Below are 25,804 nucleotides of genomic sequence, written 5' to 3' on the forward strand. Positions count from 1 at the left end.
TGTCGAGCAACGTTATTTTCAAGACGTAATAGGCATTCCATTTAAAAGCCGGTTAATGAATGAAGTTAACATTTCAGCAAGATAGCACTTGGTTGTTATTTGTTATATAAACAAATCTAAAGGCACCGTGACAGTGGAAATGACACAAAACTGTTTAGAAGATCAACATTTTCCTCAGATGTGTGGCTACATTTGTAAGAAAAGACTCCGTCGGACCACAATAACAACATGTAACACTGACCGCTAACAGAACTACAATGACACTAACATCAATATTGTATTACATCAAACCTATGGAAGATTGAATGGAGTTAGTTTTCAATTAGAAAAATGAACTATATGGTGTGTGAACATGATATTTGAATTATTTTTAAACAGCTAAAACTTACTTGTCTAAGATTTTTTTGCTGGGGGTCAGACTTTTGGACCTGACAGTATTTTTATAGGAAATAGCAGCAGTCGAGTTAAATTTAAAACAGTAACAGGAGCAGTGTGTGTGTGTGTGTGTGTGTGTGTGTGTGTGTGTGTGTGTGTTGGTAGTATGAGAAAGCCCTCTAAAAGAGCATCATGGGCCAAAATCAGTACAGAGAGATCTGCAGAGGAATTTGACTCATGGTCTTTTTGAAAATACAGCCAACTGTTCAGACCAATTTACAGAGCGACAAGAAATACACAGAAGGAAAGTTTATCGTAAACACCGAAGATGCTGAATGGTATGTATTAGTTTTATTTTGAGTAGGAATTATAAATTAAATATAATTTAAACAGGATATGCTGCATGTGTACGGTATGTGTGTGAGGAGAGACTTGACTGTTATGTATGTGTGTGTGTGTGTGTGTGTGTGTGTGTGTGTGTGTGTGCGTGCATCTAAATATATGAAAGCCTTCAAGTAGAAAGAAGAAAGTTAACATAATGTTAACAGTGAATACATTTATTAGCCAGCTAGCATATGATTTCTGCGAGGACTTCTTTTTTTTAGCTAGCCAGCTGCTTACCTAACAGGATTTCTGAAATCCATATTCATATTCAAAACACAAGTTCATTTACGGTATCTGACAAGATTCATAATGCTTATAATTTTTACTGCTATTGCTACAAAGTGACCCTGACAAGATTTCATTAAGTATTTTGATCATATTCATAATATAGCAAGCAAGCAAGTTTTTAAAGAAATTTCTGAAATAATGTTTAGGTTTTATTATTTCATGTACATAATCTCCACTCTTAATGCTAAGTACCTTGCTAATGTGATCTAATCTGAAAGGATTTCAGAAAGGCTTTTAAGTTATACCATTAATCGTCACATTATTGCTGCTAATGCCAGCAAGTTTACTAATAAGAGCTAATTTAAGATATCTGAGAGGATAATCTTTACTGCTAATAATACACAGCAGATAACACGAGTCGCTAACCTGACAGGATTTCTGAAAGAATTTTAAAATCATGTTCATAAATGATATTATTTTTTTCACGGTGCGGTTTCCATCAAATCCTGCGCTCTGATTGGCTGGCGAGCGGGTCCGTATCCTACAGTACGGACCCCGGTTACGGACCTCTGGCGACTCGCTCATTCACAACAACAAACATAGTAGCATTTTTTGTCAACATTTATCTTTTTTTTAATAAGATTTATTTATAATATCAAAAATCTTATAAATTTTTGCCAGCATTTCTCAGGAGAATAGCATTAATTTTTCCAGCATGGATAGTGATAACAACAGTGTTCACAGCGAAAGCGAGTTTTACTACCCTGAGGAAGAAGAAATAGAAGAAAACATTTCAGGAGAAAGCTAAAAACCTGTAACTTGCTAACACCGAGCAAAAACATGGCTGAATCCTGAATGACTCAATTTTGTATAAATAGGGGACTACATAGGCGGCAAAAATGTAGGTTTTTTTTTTCCTGCCATGGAAGTGCACTTGTATACTGATGAGGAAGCAATTTGCATTACAGCCGTGAATGAGGATTCAAAATAGCATTAATTTTACAGCATGGATAGCGATAACAACAGTGTTCACAGCGAAAGCGAGTTTTACTACCCTGATGAAGACAAAATTAAAGAAAACATTTCAGGAGAAAGCTAAAAACCTGTAACTGTTGCTAACGCCGAGAAAAAACATGGCTGAATCCTGAATGACTCCTATTTGTATAAATAGGGGACTACATAGGTGGCAAAATGTAGTTTTTTTTCCTGCCATGGAAGTGCACTTGTATACCGAGGAGGAAGCCATTTGCATTACAGCCATGAATGAGGATTCAAAATGGCGGCTCGGCTCGGTTTTCCCTTTCGGGCGTTCTTGTTTTCTGTTAGAATTTGGTAAAGAAAAAAATAAATATATTATTTACCAGCTTAAGGTCGGTCCGTATGGTGAAATACCGTGACCTCGGCCTTGAATACTGACCTCAGCCCAGAGGGCCTCGCTCAGTACTTTCAAGACCTCGGTCACAGTATTTCACCATACGGACCCCCCAGCTGGTAAATAACATATATTTATTGGAATAATATTTACCATTAATGCTAGCAAGTTAGCTATCATGACCTAACCTGACAGGATTTCTGAGAGAATGTTTCAGGTGCTAATGCGAATGCTAGCTAGATAGCTAAAATGACCAAATGTAAAATTTCTGACAGGATTCATAAATGTTTATAATATTTTCTGCTAATATTAGAAATAAGTTAACATCTTTATTGGAATATAATATATCACTGCAATCTATGTGTGGCTACATAAACTTCATATTTGCCATGGCAATTTGTACTGCGATGCCTAGTAATTAGCTTTCATATAGTTTGTATTGTCAGCATTATTATCTTGCTAGGTAACATTTAAAGATTAGGTATCATGTCTCCTATGTTTGGAGACTTTTGGGACACTTTGTAGAATCAGTGTTTAATTTGAAATTTACTGAGACGTCTTTTTTCTTTTGTGAATTTTGTACTTTTATGTTTTATTAATATTTTTCCAGTGATGGACAGGTTGGACTTTTGAAGGAAAGCTGATGTCTGACATCCTAGCAGTTCAGCTATTTAATAGATGAGATTGAGGTTTCTGAGACGGTATGGAAAATGCAAGTAAAAAAGAAACAGAGGTGGACAAAGTACCCAACTTCATTACTTAAGTCAAAGTACAGATCCCACTGGTCAGATGTTACTCTGATACAAGTGAAAGTTGTACAGTCACTTTTTTACTTAAGTTAAAGTCTTGAAGTACTTGCTTTTAAAAATACTTAAGTATTAAAAGTACATTTTCTGTCAACGCATTGTTGTATTATTGCCAAAATGCTTACAAAACCTAATGCCATTACCAAAGACAGAAATGTGAATTCACAAAATGGACGCATGCTGTGCCATCATGGTGGTTTAACGTTAAGCTAGCTAGTCAGTGACTCCATCTGACATGCTGGCAAACTCTTTTCAAACTCGAAATCATATTGGGTAGCTAATATTACTAGAAAAGAAAGATTTCTACATTGTTTATTTGGCAAGATTATGCTAAAACATATTACTTAAAGGACTTCAAATAAGTTAAAGTTATTCATGTTAGTGTAACTCCATTTTTACATGCTAACTCACAGTGTCCAAGTTAACTAGCTATGTGTAAACATTAGCCGTGGACAAGGCTACGGTAACTTGGTGGGCAAATCCATAGAAAGTCATTTGACTAACCAGACTGCATAGCTATTGCAACGTTATCGCAAGCTCTAAAAGCACAGACAACTTTGTTGCAAGCTTTCTCTTGGAATAAAATGTTTATATACCTCAATATGCTTCCACAGGTTGGATGGCGAGTTTTTGTTGGCTGTGATGTGGTTCATTTTAGGCAAACAAAGCAAACATTTAAAACGAAACGACTCTTTAATCCTTTCAGAAAACTGAAACACAGGTTCATGGGTCATGAGTGCGTGCATTCCCTAGAAGAACCGCCTCCTTCCATTCTGACATCAACTGATCGTGTTAAATAATGCTGCAGAGAAATCATTGATCTTGATTTTATACAGTCTATGGACATGAAATGACCCTAGTGATTGCTGATAGGCTGTCTCAGTGTTATCTGTGAAAAAAACAATCATGTTTTAGAAAAGAAAAGACAAAAACATCCACTTTCAAAGCTGCTTCATAGTAATGAGTAACTTGATAGAAATATAGTGGAGTGAAAAGTACCGTACGATATTTTCTTTCAAATGTAGTGAAGTTAAAGTCAGAAGTTTAAAAAAAAATACTCAAGTAAAGTACAGATACTCAAAAAGTGTACTTAAGTACAGTACTCAAGTAAGTGTACTTCGTTACTGTTCACCTCTGAAAAGAAAGCAATGATTTCTAAATTGACTTTGACTTGTGCTTCATTGCAGACATAATGAACTCAGAATATTTCATGTTTTGTTGGTCAATAATTTCATTTCATTTGTTAATACACATCCATTCCTGCATTCCAGACCTGCAACACATTCCAAAAAAGTTGCGATGGGGGCAATTTAGGGAATGTAATGAGGTAAAACAATTAAATAATTATGTGATTTGAAACAGGTGATGACAACAGGTGACTGTAATCAAGATTTGGTATAAAATCAGTATCCAGGAAAGGTCTAGACTTTGAGGAGCAAAGATGGGTTGAGGATCTCCAGTTTGGCAACAAATGTGTGAAAAAATAATTGAAATATTTAAAAACAGTGTTTCTCAAAGAAAGATATGAAAGGATTTGGATATTTTACCATCTACGGTGCAGAAGATCATTAAATGATTCAAGGGATCTGGAGGAATTTTGGTGGCTAAAGGGCAAGGGCATAAGCCTAAGCTGAACACCTGTGATCTCCGATCCTTCAGACAGCACTGCATCAAGAACCGCAATTCATCTATAGCTGATATAACCACATGGGCTTGGGATTACTTTGGCACTCCCGTGTCAAGCTCTACAATATGGAGTTGCATCCACAAACACCAATTAAAACTTTACTATGCAAAAAGGAAGCCTTATGTTAACTGTGTCCAGAAGTGCCATTGACTTCTCTGGGCTTGGAAGCATCTGGGATGGACCATCATACAGTGGAAATGTGTATTGTGGTCAGACGAATCAGTATTCCAGGTCATTTTTGGAAGAAATGGACACCATGTGCTCCAGACTAAAGAGGAAAAGGACCATCCAGACTGTCACCAGGAACAAAGTAATTAGTGCCCTGTATGACGACCCCGTGCTGTTGCACATCTTAAGACCTGTTTGCAGGAAAAATGAGATATAAATAAGACCTGAAACGCTTCATCACTTGGTGTCTTCAGTCCCTAAACCTCTTTTAAGTGTTGTGAGAAAGAATGGCAACATTATAAAGTGGTAAATGCTTTACCGTCCAAAGTTTTTTTGAAATGTGTTGCAAGAATCAAAATTTAACTTTTTTTATTTATTTTTTTTAAATAATAAAATTCATGAGGTAAAACCTCACATAATGTGCTATTGTATTGTTTTCAGTGCACTACAGGTTAATGATTATTTACAAAGCATTGTTTTCAGTTTTAAACATACCATCCCGACTTTTTCTGAAGAAGAAGAACAACTTTAATTATCACATGTACACTCAAGCACAGTGAAATTCCTCTCTGCATTTAACCCATCTGAAGCAGTGAACGCACACATGCACACACACGTGAACGATGAGCACACACACATACCCAGAGCAGTGGGCAGCCATGCTACAGTGCCCAGGGAGCAGTTGGGGGTCTGGTGCCTTGCTCAAGGGCACTTCAGCCCAAAGCCGCCCCATGTTAACCTAACTGCATGCTACCAGAGGAAACCCACGCAGACACGGAGAGAACATGCAAACGCCACACAGAAAGACCCCCGTTGGCTGCTGGGCTCGAACCCAGAACCTTCTTGCTGTGAGGTGACAGTGCCACCAATTTTGGGGTTGTATAGGAGTTGTGGTCATCCTGTAGTATTTTGGACAAAATATTTGGAAATATTATAAATATTTAATTAAAATATCCAGGGTAAAGATAATTAAAATATTTTTATATTCATTATATTTATATTTGGAGATTTAAAAAAATCAGATGATAATATATTAGTAATATATTTTTTGGAGCTTTGGTAAAGATGTTTAGATTGAAATTGATTTATTTGTATAATATTTTTTAATATACTATTGAAGAATATTTTATAGTTTTGGAATTTTGGATATCTCATCTCATCTCATCTCATCTCATTATCTGTAGCCGCTTTATCCTGTCCTACAGGGTCGCAGACAAGCTGGAGCCTATCCCAGCTGACTACGGGCGAAAGGCGGGGTACACCCTGGACAAGTCGCCAGGTCATCACAGGGCTGACACATAGACACAGACAACCATTCACACTCACATTCACACCTACGGCCAATTTAGAGTCACCAGTTAGCCTAACCTGCATGTCTTTGGACTGTGGGGGAAACCGGAGCACCCGGAGGAAACCCACGCGGACACGGGGAGAACATGCAAACTCCGCACAGAAAGGCCCTCGCCGGCCACGGGGCTCGAACCCGGACCTTCTTGCTGTGAGGCGACAGCGCTAACCACTACACCACCGTGCCGCCCAATTTTGGATATATTTTCGAAAAAATTTTTGAAGTTCAGGAATATTATGTATCTTCTGATCTTCATGCAGTCTAAGTTTAAATGTTAAGGTATATAACGAGTGATATATAGGAAATTTTCTGAAATTATATAATCTTTAGAGAATTTAGTTTAAAATGTTCAACTATTTTAGTTTAAATGTTTTAGTTTAAATATTTAGGAATATTATAATGTTTAAATTTTTTAAATGGTCAGGTAGATTATAATATAAATGTTTTAATATTTATTTTTATTATATTCCGATATTATGATATTTTAATGTTTTAATTTTCAGAAATATTATATTACATTGTTTTTTGTGTTATTATTATTGAAGAATATTATAATGTTTAAGTAGGTTTTGCTGAAATATTCAGAATTATAACATTTTACATTTTTAATGTTAATATTTAATATTATAATATTCAGAAGAAAGAGATATTTTGAGATGTATTTCAGATTTTTTTTGCATTTTGTTTTAATATTTTCTAAAAAATATTTTTTGATATTGTGATATATTTTTCATGCAGCTCCATTTAGATTTCCATTCTGTGCTCCATCCTCTTACAGAAACACGAAACCATTCCTTTTGAGCCACATTCAGTCAGAAATTCAACAGCATTCAATAATTAATTAATCTGATCCCAAGCCTTCCTCGTGGGGTCTAGTACAGTTACGTCTAAATTATTTATCTGCTGTGATCCAGCTTTCCCATGAACTTGCTCTTTAAAGAAAGGCAGTGTTTGCAGGATCAGTGGCTCAGTGAGTTTTATTAATATGTGTTTCGTTCATTCCAAGTGTGTGATGAGAGTATGATGTTACGTATGAAACATATATCAGACACATGCTGTAGATTTCGGACTGCAGACTGACTGGTGTCACCCACTGCCGTATACACACCACCTCACGCTTGTGTCATAATGACACCACTTTCTATTTCCAACTTGTCTGTCTGTCTGGGATTCCTGTCTCAGTTCAGCATTAGTGTCCCATCCAGACACTTAAAGCAAAAGTTTGATGGAACACCATTTGATGTTGACGTTTTAGTGAGTAATCCATGATTAAATAGGATGCACATACACATCTGAGGCGACTATGAGATTTTTAGTGTTTAGAGAAATGGTGTTTAGCCATAGATGGCTGATATCATCACATAGGCTGTCTTGATATCGTATTTAATAATATCAGGATACACTTTCAAAAACATCGGTATTCTCATCATGTGTCAGTCCTTTAATAACTCTTTTGTTACTTCCTGTGAAAACTTCCTGTGAGCAGATGTTAAAAACTATTTTTCCACCTTTTCTTAATGAAACAGGGATAATTGCAAAATATTATTAAAAATTTGCTTACTTAACATCGCTTTTTAACCAGTTTCTAAAATGTGAAGTTAAAAAAAAATGAGCTGATAAAAAAAATGCAAGTAAAAAGTTACTATTGAGTTACTCTTACAGTCATGAATTTGATTATTTTAATGTGGTACTTTTTATCCATTTATAGTTACATTTAATGTTGTGGAATATCTGTAAAACAAGTTGCCGTTCTCACTTTCATTATTGCATCTATAAACTAAAAATCGTAAAGTTGTCTGTCCTGAAGATGTCAGAAAACTTTAGGATTACACCTTCACAATTGACTGGAATTGGAGACTCCTTCCATAAAAGTTAAAGAAACATCTCCTTCTAGAAAACATCACCATAACAATGATGTACATATCTCTTTGTTAAATAACACATTATTAAGCTTAGTTCATGTGAATTATCCGCTGTCCAAGTTCCTGTGTAAAGTTGTTACGACAGAAACAATAATGTGCTTTATTAGAACATTAATCTAAACCTAAGTGTGTGTGTGTGTGTGTGTGTGTATGTGTATGATGTTGTGCTGTTTTCACTCACATTCATGTTTGGTGTGTGTTGCAGGAAAGTGAGCTCTTATTCCCTAAAGTGCTGAGAGGAAATCTCCATCATGAATGATGGTGTGTATATATAACTTTCATGAATCCTAAATCTGCTAGATCAGAGATATATAGTGTCTGTAATTAGCTACAAAGCTATTGTAGCTAACAAACAGAAGTCTGTTTCCTCCAAAACATTTTGTGTAAAGATTTTCTTCAAACCTATGTAAAGTTTTATGTAAAATGTGTGTTTTTTTCTAAACGACTCAGTTTGATTTTGATTTTTTTGTTGTTGTTCTCATCTCTGAGGAGTTTCGCAGAGTCAGCATGCTCTTCCACATCTACTAGCATTAGTACTGAGCTCTGTATGGCTGAGCGCAGCATGTTTTCAATGATTTGTGCTGTTTTTAAAAGAGCTTAAAGATAAGAGTTGACATTTACTACACCTCTGAGGGCATGTCATTCAAGAAAGAAAGAAAGAAAGAAAGAAAGAAAGAAAGAAAGAAAATGAATGCTTCTGGGAACAAATAAGGATAAGCTTATAAGCTGACTGCTAGCTTGTGTTCCACAAACCAGCTGTATTAGCAAAGTTTTTTCCCTTATGATAGAATTTTATAGATAATTCACCTGTTAGATTTGGTACTAGTGCTAGGTGGAAAGTATTTCAGTAACTTGACTTCATTACTGTACATAAGTGTTGTTTTGGTGTATTTACTTGATTGAAATCAAATACTTGTTGGCTACTACTTTTTTACTTTCACTTGAGTATATTTTTGGCTGGATCCTCCCATTTTTAATTGAGTAAGATTCTGATACATCTATTATCATGTAAGTATTATTTTATAATTTTTCAATACTTCCACTCCTGAGTAATACAACCCCGATTTGAAAAAAGTTGGGACGCTAAGGAATGTGTAAATAAAGCCAGAATGACAAGATATTTAATGTTCAAACTGATAAACTTTTTTTCTTTTTGTAAATATACACTCATTCTGGATTTGATGCCTACAACACAGTCCAAAAAAGTTGTGCCAGAGGCGTGTTTACCACTGTTGAATTTTTGAAAGTTAAATTCTTGCTTGATGTATGACTTCAGTTGCTCAACAGTCCAGGGTCTCTGTTGTTGTATTTTGAGCTTCATAAAGTACCATACGTTTTCAATGCAAGGCAGGCAGGTCAGTTTAGCACCCATACTCTTTTACTATGACATCACACTGTTGTAGCACGTGCAGAATGTGGCTTGACATTGTCTTGCTGGAATAAGCAGGGATGTCCCTGAAAAAGATATCATCCGGGTGGCAGCATATATTGCTCCAAAACCTGCATGTACCTTTCAGCATTAATGAAGCCTTCACAGATGTGCAAGTTCCCCATGCCATGGGCACTAGCACATCCCCATACCATCACAGATGCTGGCTTATAAACTTTGTGCTGGTAACAATCTGGATGGTCCGTTTCTTGTTTAGCCTGGAGGACACAAGGTCCATGTTTTCCAAAAATAGTTTGAAATGTGGGCTCATCAGGCCACAGCAAACTTTTTCACTTTGCGTCAGTCCATCTCAGATGAGCTCAGACCTAGAGAATTTGGTGACATTTCTGGATGTTGTTCATATCTGGCTTTTGCTTTGCATGGTAGATGTAGCGACGAACTTTGTTTACCGACAACAGTTTTCCAAAGTGTTCAAGCCCATGTAGTTATATCTTTTATGCAATCATGTCAGTTTTTAAATGCAGTGCCAACTGAGGGATTGAGGGTCATGGGTGTTCACTGTTGGTTTGGGGCCTTGTCCCTTACGTGCAGAAATTTCTCTAGATTCTTTGAACCTTTTAATGATATTATGGATTGTTGATGTTGAAATCCCTTGCAGTTGTACATTGAGAAACATTATTCTTAAACTATTGGACTATTTGCCCCTGCAGTTTTTCACAAAGTGAAAGTGAACCTCTCCCCATCCTTGCTTGTGAATGCCTGAGCCTTTCCAATTACCAGTTAACCTGTTTAACTGTTGATTTAAAAAAAATTTTTTTAGCATTCTACAGCGTCGCCAATCTTTTGTTGCCCCTTTTCCAACTTTTTTGGAATGTGTTGCAGGCATCAAAATGAGTGTATATTTACAAAAACAGAATGAGTGTATGTTTACAAAAACATTAAAGCTTGAACATGAAATATCTTGTCTTTGTATTGTATTCATTTGAACATAGGTCAAAAAGGATTTGCAAATCATTTTGTTCTGTTTTTATTCATGTTTCACACCGCGTACTAATAGTACTGTACTTAATGGTATATAATAGAAATGGAAACAAATAGCAACTGGATGCTAAATGTACAATAGGAAGAGAAAAAGAGAGACAACAAGAGAAAGAAAGAAAGAAAGAAAGAAAGAAAGAAAGAAAGAAAGAAAGAAAGAAAATACAGTACAGCTTTATGTTGAATGTTTTTTGTCTGCTGTGTTTTCAGGTAGTGAAAGTCATTTGTCAGATTCTGGTAAGTGTGATAATTGTGTGTGTGTGTGTGTGTGTGTGTGTGTGTGTGTGTGTGTGTGTGTGTGTGTGTGCGCGCGCTTGACAGGTTGTCATGTCATGGTATCAGAATATGAGAACCTGAGGCAGATATATAGATGGATGGTGCTATATAGTAATCGTGTGTGTGTGTGTGTGTGTGTAGATGGCTGGCGGTCTCACAGTGTGACAGATGGATTGAGGAATGGCGATGCAAGCAACTCCACTCTGACAGCAAAAGGTTACCGGAGCGTTCGTCCCAGCCTACATGACAAGAGCAGTCCCGTCCCGGTAAACAGTTGAAACACACTTCACCTTCTACTCTGCCATAAACCTGTTTTTATTCAATCAGAATCTGGAAAAGAGCACCAGCCTTGAGTACTGAGATGACTTGCTGTGTAGGTCAATCTACAGCTCATGTCTGATTCCTGATGGATGAAGTGTAATGAATTGCAATCTGCCTGTTCTTGGGTCTCACAGCCACATATCCAATCTAAGCTCACATCTGAAAGCAGGTCAGGTTTGAGTTGAAAAGATTGGATTTTGGTGTTTGGATCGCTCTGAAAAGAAAAACAATTGGATTGGAAAAGTTTTTCATGGTGAGAATAAGGTTGGATGTATATCTCATCTCATCTCATTATCTCTAGCCGCTTTATCCTTCTACAGGGTCGCAGGCAAGCTGGAGCCTATCCCAGCTGACTACGGGCAAAAGGCGGGGTACACCCTGGACAAGTCGCCAGGTCATCACAGGGCCACTGTATATTGTACCATTACAATTATTTTGTCGTCGTCATCGTTGGTAATTCCTCATATCCGAGTAGTTTGTTCCTTCCAGTCACATCTGATAGTGGGCTTGTTGGTGGCTGATGAGCCTGATTCTAGCTCTGAAAATTCAGGGGCATTGGTGGCACTGAAAGGTCAGTGGTAGTTGGGGTTGTGCCTCTTTCTCTTTTCTGCGCTGTCGCTTGGTTTCCAGATTCATTCTTCTGTTTGCTTCAAAGAGTTTCGTCCCTGTACGGATGGTGTTTCACCACTTGGTATGCTGTCTAGCTGCTTCCTCCCAGGTCTCAGGGTCTATGTTGGTTGCCTTGAGGGTCTGCTTCAGGTGATTTTTGTAGAGTAGCATAGGGCGGCCCCGGGGGTGTTTCCCTGTGCTCAGCTTGCTGAAGAGGATCCTCCTTGGGAGTCTTGTTTCGTCCATGCGGGCAGCGTGACCTGACCACCTAAGATGGTGTTTCATGATGGTTGCTTCTATGCTGGTTGCCCTGGCTCTTTCGAGGACTGTGATGTTGGTGATGTAGTCCTCCCAGCTGATATTGAGGATGGTGTGGAGTGTCTTCTGATGGAACTGTTCCAGCTTCTTCAGGTCTCGGTGGTACAGGGTCCATGTTTCGCACCCATAAAGGAGGGATGAGACCACAACAGTGTTGTAGACCATCAGTTTGGTTCGACGGCTGAGGTCCTTATTCTTGAACACCCGGCTTGTGAGTCTCCCAAACACAAAATGTGCTGCATGGAGCCTGTTCTCTACGTCCTTGGTTGAAGTGCACTGGACGGAAAGAAGACTACCAAGGTACGGGAAGTGCTCCACGCACTTGATGTTGTTTCCCCACGATAGAGATGTTGCAGTCTGGTAGATCAGCTCCGGGTGGGGGTTGGATGAGGATTTTGGTCTTGCCGGTGTTCACGGTGAGGCCAAACTGGGAGTAGGCAGCGCAGAAGTTGTTGACTGATCGCTGTAGTTCTTCAGGCGAGTGAGCTGGTGCAGCATTGTTATCTGTGTACTGCATCTCTGTCACTTTGAAAATGGCAGTTCGATGCTTGGAGTGGACTCAAAACAGGTTGAACAGTCCTCCTATGAAACGGTATCTGACTTCCACGCTTGGGTTGTCTGGTGGAATCTTGTGTAGCATGGCAGCAAGGTAGAGAGAGAACAGTGTTGGTGCAAGAAAAACAACCCTGTTTCAGTCCATAGGTGATGGGAAACTCATCCGAGGTGTTTTTTTGGTGGATGACACGGGCCGTAATGCATTGCTTGGATCATCATGATGAAGGGATCTGGTAGGCCGAAGCATCTCAGGACAGCCCACATAGCATCCCTCGGAACGCTATCATAAGCTTTCTCGAGTTCGTAGAACACCAGAAAGAGGGGCTTGTTCTGCTCTTGAGCCTTTTCCTGCAGCTGTCTGGCGCAGAAAATCATGCCAATCGTCCCTTGAGAAGCTCAGAATCCGCACTGAGATCCCGGGAGGATCTTCTCGGCAATTTCTTGAAGGCGGTTCAAGATAATCCTGGCCAGGATCTTTCCAGCAATGGACAGCAGGGATATCCCATGGTAATTGGTGCAGATGTTTCAGTCTGCCTTCTTGAAGATGGTCACAATCAGCGTATTCTTCAGATTGTCCGGAACACGCTTTGCATCCCACATTCGAAGCATCAGGGTGAAGAGCCGAGTTTTCAGGGCCATCCCACTGTGGTCAAGCAGCTCGAACAGGATGTTGTCTGGTGCTGCGGCTTTTCCTCGGTGCATTTGCTTGAGAGCTGATTGGAATTTGTTGAAAGTGGGTGGGACAGACATGCAGGGTTGTGGAGGGTGTTGAGGCACATTCTGTAGGAAGGCGTTGTCCACAGTTGAATTGCGGATGAGCAGGGCATTGAAATCTTCTTCCAGCATTCCAGAATGTCTTGGCTCTCAGTCAGAAGGGTGGTGTTGTCAGCTGAAATGAGAGTCTTCACGGATGATCATTTGGGGCCATAGATCTCTTTGGTACCCACGTGGAAGTTCCTGAGATCCCTGGCATCAGCACGGAGTTGGAGTTCTGCTGCTTCTTCCTGCCACCAGTTGTTCTGAAGCTCCCGCACTCTGGTCTGGCACTGACTCTTGAGCTGTTGGTGCTGGGCTTTCTTTTCAATCAATGTCAGGTCTTGTTCATAGGTGAGCCTCGCTTTTTGCTTGGCACTGATGAGGGTAGTGATTTCTTTGTCGTTGCTATCAAACTAGTCCTGGTGTTTCCTTTTCTGGAAGCTGACGGTCTCTTTGGCTGCTTTGTTGATGGCGTCTCAGAGAGTCGTCCACTCCAAGTCCACTGATGTTTCATGTACTGGGTTCAATATGAGGCATTGGTACACTGCTTCTCAGAAAATCTCAGATGTGGCCGGGTTCTTCAGCTTGCTGATGTCATACTTCTTTCTTGGTTGGTTGTTCAGGTAGTGCCTGGCCTTGGGTTTTCAGTGAAGACTCAGTTTCAGTTTGGTAGCGAGAAGACGATGGTCCGTCCAACAGTCGTCAGCACTGGGCATGCACCTGGTGATCAGGACACCCTTCTGACAATGGCGTAGTCAAGAATATGCCAGTGTTTCAATTGTGGATGCCTCCAGGTGGTCTTGAAATGGTTAGGAAGTTGAAACCAAGAGTTGACAATAGTCAGTTCTTGTTTGGCACAGAGGCTAAGAAGCAGAAGGCTGTTGGCATTGCAGTTTCTGACACCTTCCTTTCCAAGGATGTTTTGCCAGAGAATGTGGTCCTTTCCTACTCTTGTGTTGAAATCTCCCAAGAGTACAAGGCGATCTCCGGTCGGGATGCGGGTGATGGTTTTGTTCAGTTGTTGGTAGAACGCTTCCTTGATATCTTCTTCGGCATCCAGCGTCGGAGCATAGGCCGAGATGAAAATGGTGAAGTGGTTTTCAGGGAGCGGAATAGGCCCCAAGCATAACTACATCATCACTTGTTTACCGCAGTGCATTGTGGGGGATAGCCGGGGTCGGTAGTTGAGCGATATGACAGATGCCAGATTAATTTTACATAAGAGCAATGTGAGAGGAGCGATTTTGCCATCCTCTGTCATGGAAGACAATGAAATTGGTAATTTAAAGAGGTGGATATCATGTCGAGGGTTTACAGCAGGAAAATCGGAATCCAAATCAAGCTTGGTGAGAAGGTAAGAGTCTAGACCGAGTCTATCACACTGTACAACAACATCAAATCTCAGAATGTCTTATTTCTGAGGATGTACATTGCACCAGCTAAACTTTATCGAGAAAACAAATCTATATGAATATTGGGAATTGTATATAGCCTCTCTGAAATTGGCTGTAATGTCTATAGTGTTCATAGCGAAGTTACATTAAGTCTAAGATTCCTTCGTGATCCTGGGCCCAGATGAACAGCATCAAAACATTTATAAATGAGTGATTAGTTAAATAAAACTTGATATCAGGAAACATTACCAAAAAAAAAAACTTTGGAAACCCACTGATCTGCCATGTCATGTTCAGTATAAATGCATTTTCTTCAATAAATGCTGCTAGTGAGGTACACTGAACATTATACATGTCCAAAAGAGAATCCTTCATGGTTTGGGAGTTTTATCGGTCCAGCAGGCTCATTCGGCTGCTGAGTACTTTGGCACGCTGAGAGGCAAAGGCCAAAGAATGCTTCGTTGTTTTACAGGTTTTGGAATATCGCTAGTTTCAGACAATGAACAATATCGATTGTTATAATCTTCTATAACCGAAGGCCATTCCGCAGACCATGGAAATATTGCTGGGTCACAGTTTAAGTACGTCTTTTTCCCACCAGAGAAATGTAAGCTACAAACACTCTGTCTAACCATGGTTAAAACCGGTTAGACAGAACAATGCTGTATTTAACAAAGGCGAAAGTAAACAATAGGGCGGAGTTGACCCCGGGTATCACCCATAATGCATTGCGGTAAACAAACGATGACGTAGTTATGAGTTAGGGTCATTCAGCGCGTCATGAGGCATTTGTTGATGCCTTTGGGGATCAGGTTGTGGGTTCTGACAAGTTGGCTCTTGATGGCAAAGCCCACCCCATAATCGCGATGTTCCTTTGGGTCTTTTCCCTTCCAGAAGAAAGTGTATCCAGCTCCGATCTCTTCAAGTTGGCCCTCGCCAGCCAGACATTGCTCAGAGCAGCAATGTCGATGTTAAATCTAGTGAGTTCCCTAGAGACCAGGGCCATTCTTCATTCAGGTTGGACCGAGTCCTTGCAGTCAAGAAGTGTTCTCATGTTCCAAGATCCAACAGTCAGATGAGAAATACAATTTTTTGGTGCGTTTGGCCTGCAGAAGAGGGTGATCACTGGGTGCAGTACCCCAGCCAGGTTCGCTCGTGGCTTCCAATGTTTAGCCCATCTTTTCTAGGGCCTTCCCCATTCGGTTATTTCACACTGTATTATATCACTGATTTTTTTGTATTATTTAATAAAATTTTTATTCACACCATCTATCTATCTCTGTTTCACCCAGCATTTCTCGGCTCCATATAGCATGACAAACATTGATGGGTCATCTTTACATATCATAATGTGTGTTTCTGTGTGCGGGTATTAAACTTTAAATCAGCAAGATGGACTGTTTTTCACAGCCTATAAATTTAATCTTGTTTTTATTCGCAGGCCACAGATTTAACGATGTTATCATTTATTCAGGAGGAACATTCTCGCGTCTGACTCACCAATCATTTTTATTAAGATCATTTCCACACATACTGCCAGTTTGCCAAGCCTTCCAATTCTAACGTTGTTCTTTTTTTGTCTGGTTGGCTCCCTTGTGTGTCAATCAGGTCCCGCTCCCACCCCCTCGGAGAGAGAGCTATCACATGACCCCTAACCCTCCACCTTACAGCTCGCTTGTCCCCTCTGGCTCTTACACCAGCAAATCCAGCTCCTCGTCCTCCTATTCGTATTCTGAGACTGCTCGCACTACCACCACCAGCTCAAATATCTCCCCAGAGGCTAATGCTAATGCTAATATCTTTATTAGCCAGCTTCTGGAGCGCAAGGTGTCATCTCTCAAACTTGCTAACAAAGGATCCAACTCAGTCAATGCTAATGCTAAAACCAGTGCAGATGTAACCAACAATACTAACATGAATCAATCTTGGGCTAATACTACCATGGCAAAGGTCATGAACCCTGGTTCACCTGATAGTCCACCATCCCCACCACTACGTTCGCACTCCAAATCCCCTGCTACAACACATATAGCCTCTCTCTCCATTCGGATAGCTCCTAAAGGTTCAGTATACCATCCTGAATCTGGACTCCAGTCGGGATTTGGATCTGAAAGGCAGGATCCTGCTGAGCCAAGCCCCAGAGTGCCACCCAGACCAGCAGGCAGTGTGGCGGTATTGCATTTATTTGGCTTCAGATCACTTGACCTAATTAGTTTTTTTTAATCCACAGATTTTTTCCAGTTACACTTTTTTCACCAAGAATAGCTAATGTCAGAATGATGGAAGGCTCTAACAAAGATGTCTGTTGCATATATACTCTTAGAAAAGAGGTTCAGTCTTGCACCCTAAAGAGTTCTTCACTCTGTCCCTTTGGGGAATCTTTAAAGGTTTTACATAGGACCATACAAAGGTACAATGTACCCCACATACCCCTTTTCAACCAACAGGAAATGGGTTCTTGAACAGGCTCCATTTAGGATTCTTTGAACCTTGGTGCCAGCTAGCAAACCCACCCATATTTCCACCAGATTTGAGTGGAACAAGGATGTTCTACTCAAGGAACATAATCAAGGATGTCATACAGAGGGCATTGCACAATGCACAATGGGAGTGAACAATAGTAGCAAGATGGTGGAGTGCACTGATTACCTGTCAGCTGTTGTGCTGTTATTGCAGATATTTGTTTTTGGTCCATTTTTTTTTGAAGATGTATCCTTTTCCATTGTGTTCTCCATTGCTGTGCTCCGCTTCCTCTCCAAACCACTCACATGCCCACTGATGTCATCACAGTTTGTGCTAGAAAAACCAGCTATATTTTGGTTCCAGTTGGGAACCAACTTTTCAGGTTCCGAACCAACTTATTTTCGTTGAAATGCTCCAAACAGTTCAAAATTTGGTGTGCGAACAAGAACAGAACTCGTTCCCTGGTGATCGAAACGGGGTAACAGGAGGGTTTTCTTGTAGTTCCCCTTTAGAGAACTAGAACAGTTCAGACCATCCAAAGAATCCTTGAGAAACCCCATTATCGAATATACTTTCATTAAAATCTACATTTTGTATCACTAGGGCAATGTTTAAAGGTTCTAAGTGGAACCCACCAACAGTCATTTCACTTTCAGGCAAAGGATACAAGTAGAATTTATTTAGACAGCTAAAACCATTGAGAAACCTGGAGAAATACTTTCTAGGAGTGTAAATCTGGTCTCAATTTCTTAGCAAGAGCTGTCATGGGTCACTTTCAGTTTGTCCCTATGATGAAACCTTTGAAGGTTCTATGTAGAGCCCAACAACAGAGGGTTTCCCTTTAAGAGGTTAATTGTAGAGCCCCTTTAGAGAGCTAGAACTGTTAACCTTAAAAATAAACTTGAGTTTCATATCTAAGTGATATTTGTTCTTAATTCCTTAAAAACTATCAAATCTTTTGTAACATTCCTCAGTTGGCCCATCTGGGATGGATCCTTAAAGGTTCTATACAGAACAGTTGCTTTCCCTTTCAGAAAAGAAAGTAGAACCTTTTTAGAGATCTAGAAAACCTTATACATCTAAAGAACTCTTGAGGAACCTTTTTTCCTTGGAGTATCTTTGTTCTTGAATCCTCAGGAAAAGCTGTCAACAACTTCTTTCCTCCCACAGCTGATTCCCCTGTTCAGTTTGATAACATGGTACAACCCATCTTTACCACACAGACAGTATTTCACATCCCACTTGCTAGCATGGTTGCACTAATATTTTGTTCATCCCTCCTTTCATCCTTCCTGCCCTCCGTTAGCATGACATATCCCCACTAAGAGGTACCACCAACTTTGGTTCTGGATCATCCTACAGTCGTACAAGTCAGGACTCGCCTGACTTCCTGTCCGGGCCGAATGCTTCTTCACGATCTATTTCAGCCCTGAGCCACTATTCATCATCAACAGCCGTCCTTGAAGAACTGCAGATCTGTGCTGTGGACTCACACGAGACCACGCCTACTCCCTCCCCCACACTCAGCCATGCCTCTGTTTCCCCTGATGATGTCCCTGCACCCACTGCCTCAGCAATGGCTGCTGACACTAACGTAACTATCACGCAGCCACGCCCCCTTCACGTAAATCTCTTATCTGTTTGCCCTGTCTTGTTTTGCCAATGTTGCAAAATCTCTGTTTGTTTGTCCCCGCCCCTAGCCTTGCTAGCATGTGTACTAAATGTTGCTGTAAATGCAGGTGGTCTTGGTATATCTGTTGAACTTGTGGCATCTGTATTTTCTGGAGTGATGTTTTGAGATTCTTGTGTGTTTGTCTGAAATGTGTATTTGCTGCCTTTTCTGAAATGGCTTGGACATTTGAATATCTAACCACATACTCAAGCTACTGTCTAGTTTACAGTTTTTCTACTAAGACTTAACGTGTCATTATTCAAACATTGAGATGTTCTAACATTCTTTTGTATGTTTCGTGTGTGTAGCCTGAGCACACTTACCATTTAATTTAAATGTCCAACCAATGTCTGTGTAACATCATGTTGCTATGCTTTCTGCTATGTTAACACTGTAGTCCTAGACCACTTACCAAACCGTAGATCATGAAATATACAATTCAGTTTCTCATAGATTGGTTGTGTTCACAGGGTCAAATGGCGCTAAATGGAAGTGTGCACTCACAGAGGCCATTCTCTCCTCCAGCACAACGTCCTCCTCCACCCATCTTTAGTCCTGGTCTTGAGCAATTCCAGCAAACAAGACACTCGGGTGAGTGTCCGATGTTCACCCACTTCCAACGGGATCAATGTTAAGCAGCAGCCATTGTGTAGAACTTCTTTTGTTTTGGTGGAGCAAATTAGTCCTGTTGGGATGTGATTTTGAGGAAATTTAGTGGTTCAGTGAACAGCTAGTGTTAGCTAGTTTTAGGTTTTCGCTCTTTTTGGCTACTGTACGTGACATTAAGAAACTAGCGAGAGAAATGCTGGGAATGACTGGAAATTCAGACTGATTGATTTCTCTGGGGCAGCACAGTGGTGTAGTGGTTAGCATTGTCATCTCACAGCAAGAAGGTCCTGGGTTTGAGCCCAGTGGCTGACAGGGGCCTTTCTGTGTGGAGTTTGCATGTTCTCCCCGTGTCTTCGTGGGTTTCCTCTGGGTGCTCCGGTTTCCCCCACAGTCCAAAGACATGCAGGTTAACTGGTGACTCTAAATTGACCGTAGGTGTGATTGTGTGTGTGAATGGTTGTTTGTCTCTATGTGTCAGCCCTGCGATGACCTGGAGACTTGTCCAGGGTGTATCCCACCTCTCACCCATAGTCAGCTGGGATAGGCTCCAGCTTGCCTGCGACCCTGTACAGGATAAGTGGCTACAGATAATGGATGGATGGATGGATGGATGGATGGATGGATGGATGGATGGATGGATGGATGGATGGATGGATGGATGGATGGATGGATGGATGGATGGATTTCTCTGGGACTCCCAAGTGACCAAAAGAAAAGCATTCACCATCTATGGCATGGAGCCAAGGGAGCAAAATTGAAAATGGGATAGACAGCATAGGCAACTCTCTCTCCCCTGTCAATCTCAGTGACACTAGCGAACTGTGGGTTATGTCTCTGAGCTTGTCTATTGGCTTATGCTTCCAAGGTTTTGGGATTTCATGGGGTATTTAACTTGCCCCCTCACCAAATTACCCCATAGTTTCTTTTTGGTTGCTTCTTCCTTTCACCTTCAAGTGAAGGCACGTTTGATTTGAGTTTTTTTTCTGATCAAGATTATTTCAAATAACTGAGTCTAATAAATTATTTGGACTGGTTAGATGATGGTCTGGTCTTCCAGTGCATTGAGTTTTTACTTTAATTCCTACTTTAGTTTGGCTTCTATGACCTTCCCTCTGGCCGGCGAGGGCCTTTCTGTGTGGAGTTTGCATGTTCTCCCCGTGTCTGCGTGGGTTTCCTCTGGGTGCTCCGGTTTCTCACACAGTCCAAAGACATGCAGGTTAGGTTAATTGGTGGCTCTAAATTGACCGTAGGCGTGAATGGTTGTTTTTCTCTGTGTCAGCCCTGTGATAACCTGGCGACTTGTCCAGGGTGTACCCCACTTCTTGCCCATAGTCAGCTGGGATAGGCTCCAGCTTGCCTGTGACCCTGTAGAACAGGATAAGCGGCTACAGATAATGGATGGACCCTCACTCTGCATTCAGATTCAAATGATTGATTTTGTAGTCACAATATTCTGTACAGTGTATGAATAATTTGGTGACAGTGCCATGGCTAAGTCTACTAAGCCAGAATATTTCCCATTCAGTCTAAAGTGGGCAGGGCTAACCTTGGGTAAAGCTTGCCTAAGATTAGTAAGAAATGAAATCTTCAATAATTAATAAGTATTAAATAATGATCAAGTAATTATATATGTCACTTTCACGAATTCACTTGTCAAAGAATTTTCACTTCTGAAACACTTACCCTGCTGTATGTATGCTCTTTAGTTATAAACTCCAATGTGATGACCGTTTTAGAAGGCATTGCTAATCATGTTCAGCTTATATCTTATTGATTGAGCTCTGGATTTGCAGTGTCCACCTAATGGCTGTGTGATGCACATGGCTCATTAACAATGGTGCCATTGGCAGCAAACCCTGTCCAGCTCTCTCATTTGCAGCCATTAAACCAGACTGGAGCAATCGATATCCGAGCAGAATGGAGACGGACTGGGAGCTACCACTCGGGCTCCGGTGAAAGTTTTGCTCCCGGGATGTCAGAGTGCTTCAGATGTTGACGGTGCAGATTTTAGCTGAGAAGCTAACAGTTTATGTATGCTGTGTCCTGTAGTTTATGCTTGCGTCAGGTTTTCTGCTCATTCGGATTTATGTGCGACTGGAATCAGTGCCACTTTTGAATTCAGTCTCTCTTTGTCCTGTTTATATCCTTTATCTCTTCTCATCCTCTCATCTTTCTCTTGTTATTGTCCCCTTGCTGATGCATTCCTATTTGGTCAGTTTTCTCTCTCTGTCTCTCTCTATCAGCGTATTTCACTCTCTCCTGCTCTGACTTTCTGTCTGTCTATCAAACTGTTTTTTGTGTGTGTTTGCCTGTCTATTTATTTATCTGATTGTCTGTCTGTCAGTCTGTCTTTATCTACTTGTCTGTCAGTTTGTTTATCCCCCTGTCTCTATCTGTTGATGTATCTGTCTGTCTCAGTCTACCTGTCTGCCTGATGGTCTGTTTATATATCTATCTGTCCATCTGTCTATCTGACTGACTGACGGTATATGTCTGGTTACCTTTCTGTCTTAATCTATCTATCTATCTATCTATCTATCTATCTATCTATCTATCTATCTATCTATCTATCTGTCTGTCTGTCTGTCTGTCTGTCTCTCTGTTTATATGACTATCCATCTGTCTATCTATTGGACTGTCAATAGATATGTCTGTCTTTGTCTGTCTGTTTATCTGTCTAGCCCTATGTCTGTCTGTCTGTTTATCCACATGTCTGTCTATCAGACTGTCTATGTATATGTCTGTTTGTGTGCCTATCTATCTATCTATCTATCTATCTATCTATCTATCTATCTATCTATCTATCTATCTATCTATCTATCTATCTATCTGTCTGTCTGTCTGTCTGTCTGTCTGTCTGTCTGTCTGTCTGTCTGTCTGTCTATCTATGCTTTATTCCTAATAGTCTCTATTTAGTTTCTGTATATTTTCTAACACTTCCTGTCTGTCTATCTGTCTGTCAGAAGGTTCTGAGTCAGTACAGAGGGAGTCGGTGTCAGTTGGTGAGACGTCATTCAGCAGTGTGACTCCTGTGGCTCGTTTCTCAGAGGAGGAAAAGAAAGTTTCAGTGATCAAGGCACCTCATTACAAGGGCATTGGGCCTGTGGATGATTCGGGCCTCCCTCTCGCTATCCGCACGGTGAGTGCTACCAAACCAGGGTGGGCCCAAAAAAGGGTGGGCAGAGGGTGGGGCCCAGAAGGATGGGCAAAGGGTGGGCTCAAAAAGGGTGGGCAGAGGGTGTGGCCCAGAAGGATGGGCTCAAAAAGGGTGGGCAGAGGGTGTGGCCCAAAAGGGTGGGCCAAAAGGGTGGGTAGAGGGTGGGCCCAAAAGGGTGGGCAGTGGGTGGGGTCAGGGCAGGCATTGTGGGAGTTGGGGTGTGGGTGTCAGGGTGGGTGTTGGGTTGGGCATTTGGATGGGAATCAGGGTGGGCTTCAGGCATCAGGGTGAACATCTGGGTGGATATCAGGGTGGGCATTGAACTCCAGAAATAGTTTAGAGTTCTTTAAAAGATTAGCATGTCAGCTTGTTAGTGCAAGGCCATCTGGAGCTGTGTGTGTGTGTGCGCGCGTGAGAGAGAGAGAGAGATCTGGGATTGAAAGCACCATATTGACTTGCTGACATCATCATAAATTCTCATCATGTTCCTGTTTACTACAGCAAAGCTGCTTTATTCACACACACACACACACACACACACACACACACACACACACACACACACACACACACACACACACACACACACACATTCAGGTATATTCATGCAGATTGGATGTTCTTTGGTTATAAATAGGTGTGTGTGTGTGTGTGTGTGTCCACAGACTGTAGACAGGCCTAAGGACTGGTACAAGACCATGTTTAAGCAAATCCATATGGTGCATAAAGCAGGTGAGTTCTTTAAACCTATGGTTCCTGTGTGTGTGTGTGTGTGTGTGTGTGTGTGTGTGTGTGTGTGTGTGTGTGTGTGTATATACATACATTGCTGAGCCTCTTTATGTAGCACAACAGACACAGAATATTGATTCCTGTTGATGAATTTCCTCACACACATAAACCATCACTAAAGTTTGATCTTTTAAAAAGAAATCAATATTTATTTGATTTATTTTTAATAAAGATTTTATATGATGCTCTTGACAGATGATGACTATGCAGACACATACGGTGCTACCTACACTGTTGGGAATAACGGTACGTGTTTCTTCAATCAGTACCAGTGTTTAAATATTGGCAGTATTTTAGCTGCTGTTAGCTGAAGCACAAAGTACAGTAAGTCAACACATTTGACTGCCTGCTTGATGTAAACAGTCATTTCAAAATGTCAGTTCTAGGAAAGCATTTCAATACATACAATTCTTATGGTATCTATCTATCTATCTATCTATCTATCTATCTATCTATCTATCTATCTATCTATCTATCTATCTATCTATCTATCTATCTATCTATCTATCTATCTATTTTTGTTTGGTTGCTGTTCCTTCAGAGAACTTTGACCCTGTCCACGCCCACCCACCACCTCGGACACACACGTACCGGCCTCTGTCCCGAAACTCCAATGAGCCCAGCAGAGCTCTGCCCCCTCGAGAGTTGAGCCCTGTCCCGCCCCCGCCCCCGCCCATGCCCTCGCTCCTGCAGCTCCGCTCACAAGACCTCGACCGTGAGAAAGAGCATCCGCATGATCCGTAAGAATTTCTCACTGGTGTGATGAGTGTTAGAGTCTCTCACTCTTTCGCAATGAGAGAGATGGAGAAAGTGAGAGAGAGCTCATTCTTTCTTAATGTCTCTCTCGCTCCCTCTCACATTAAATCTCAGTGTCTCTCTTTTTCATTATTTCTCCATGTCTCTCTCTCCCGCCATTGTTTCTCTCCAATTATTTCTCTTATTATTTCTCAATCTCTCTTTCTCACACACTTCTCTCTTCCTCTCTCTTTCTCATTAGTTCTCACTGTATCTCCTTATATTTCTCACTCTCTTGTTATTTCTCTCTCTCTCTGTCTCTGATTATTTCTCAGTGTCTGTCTCTCTCCTTAATTTTTCTCATTCTCTCTCTTGTTATTTCTCTCTCTCGCTCTCTCTCTCTCCCTCTATAAGAAACGAATGGAGTCCCCCGGATCGTAAAGTAGACACACGGCGGTATCGCGCTGAGCCACGTAGCATCTTCGAGTACGAACCGGGCAAATCCTCCATCCTGGAGCAAGAGAGACCGGTGAGCTCGAGTCACTGTGTTTACATTTCTGCCATTTCTTTTCTTCTACTAAAGCTGTCTCGGATATCTGTAACCTTTACACACCACTTATTATATGTTTACTGTTGTGTGTTTCAGACAGTCAGGTGTAGTATCAGATATCGGTACTCAGTTGAAAAATACGTAGTTCTTAGCAGGGCTTTGAACCGGTTCAAGGAATGAAAACGAAAACCGGGAACTTTTTCTATTTCACATGGAACAGAAACGAAACCAGAAACTTTATTATTTTTTATGTTCCGGAACAGAAACGCTTATTAAAAATAATGGTAACCGGTTAATACCGGTTTTTATTTCGTTCCTCAAAGTTTCCATAGCCTACAAATAAAAAAGTAATTCTTCTCCTGCACAAGTTTCTATGACCCGCTGGGGTTCACTTCCTGTGTGACATTCGCTGACTGAATGGAGAGAGCGGGAGGGTGGACTACTATCACGTCTCCACATCTTAAATAAGAGGTAAATATTGCAGTCTATTGTTATTCAAAAACGTCAATTTCAAACACGATAATATATTTGTCCACGTTAATGAGAGGCTCGCGAACATTAAATGACGTTAACCTCTGTTAGCCTATCAATGCATAGGGCCTGACTAGCCTTTGGTAACACACTAAACGAATTATCTTTAATTTTTGGCACTTTTTCTGTTTGTGTAGATGGGAAGACATACTGAGAATCCAAATCGCCAACATTTGAAATAATAATTGTTTTGAATTATTTCTTGTCTTATTTAATGAAGGTTGTAATAGAATTAGCCTACATTTGGCTTAAGCTGGATGAGACAGAGACATAATTTTATAGCCATTTGTTAAACAGCTGACAGGGAACGTAATTAACCGTTCTGGGAACGAAATTTTTTTGTTCTAACCG

The 25,804-nt window shown here is 40.7% G+C and overlaps 1 protein-coding gene across 10 annotated transcripts in view; it reads left to right on the forward strand.

Moving 5' to 3' along the window:
* The window catches only part of sorbs2a (sorbin and SH3 domain containing 2a), a 92,859-nt gene that overhangs the window by 28,510 nt on the left and 38,545 nt on the right, over positions 1 to 25,804 (forward strand). For 6 of the 10 annotated variants that reach the window (XM_060916710.1, XM_060916719.1, XM_060916715.1 and 3 more), the window contains exons 2-11: positions 8,496 to 8,551; positions 10,929 to 10,955; positions 11,136 to 11,260; positions 18,717 to 19,004; positions 19,553 to 19,673; positions 22,655 to 22,830; positions 23,514 to 23,580; positions 23,833 to 23,883; positions 24,179 to 24,377; positions 24,787 to 24,901. In XM_060916710.1, the coding sequence (XP_060772693.1) occupies positions 8,542 to 8,551; positions 10,929 to 10,955; positions 11,136 to 11,260; positions 18,717 to 19,004; positions 19,553 to 19,673; positions 22,655 to 22,830; positions 23,514 to 23,580; positions 23,833 to 23,883; positions 24,179 to 24,377; positions 24,787 to 24,901 (1,179 nt within the window). In that variant the 5' untranslated portion in view covers positions 8,496 to 8,541. Of the gene's footprint in view, positions 1 to 646; positions 714 to 8,495; positions 8,552 to 10,928; positions 10,956 to 11,135; positions 11,261 to 18,580; positions 18,610 to 18,716; positions 19,005 to 19,552; positions 19,674 to 22,654; positions 22,831 to 23,513; positions 23,581 to 23,832; positions 23,884 to 24,178; positions 24,378 to 24,786; positions 24,902 to 25,804 lie in introns of those variants that run through there. The other 4 variants (XM_060916711.1, XM_060916714.1, XM_060916718.1 and 1 more) reach the window with 4 other exon arrangements.

The sequence above is a fragment of the Neoarius graeffei genome, chromosome 3, assembly GCF_027579695.1.
Source record: "Neoarius graeffei isolate fNeoGra1 chromosome 3, fNeoGra1.pri, whole genome shotgun sequence".
Classification (NCBI taxonomy): Eukaryota; Metazoa; Chordata; class Actinopteri; order Siluriformes; family Ariidae; genus Neoarius; species Neoarius graeffei.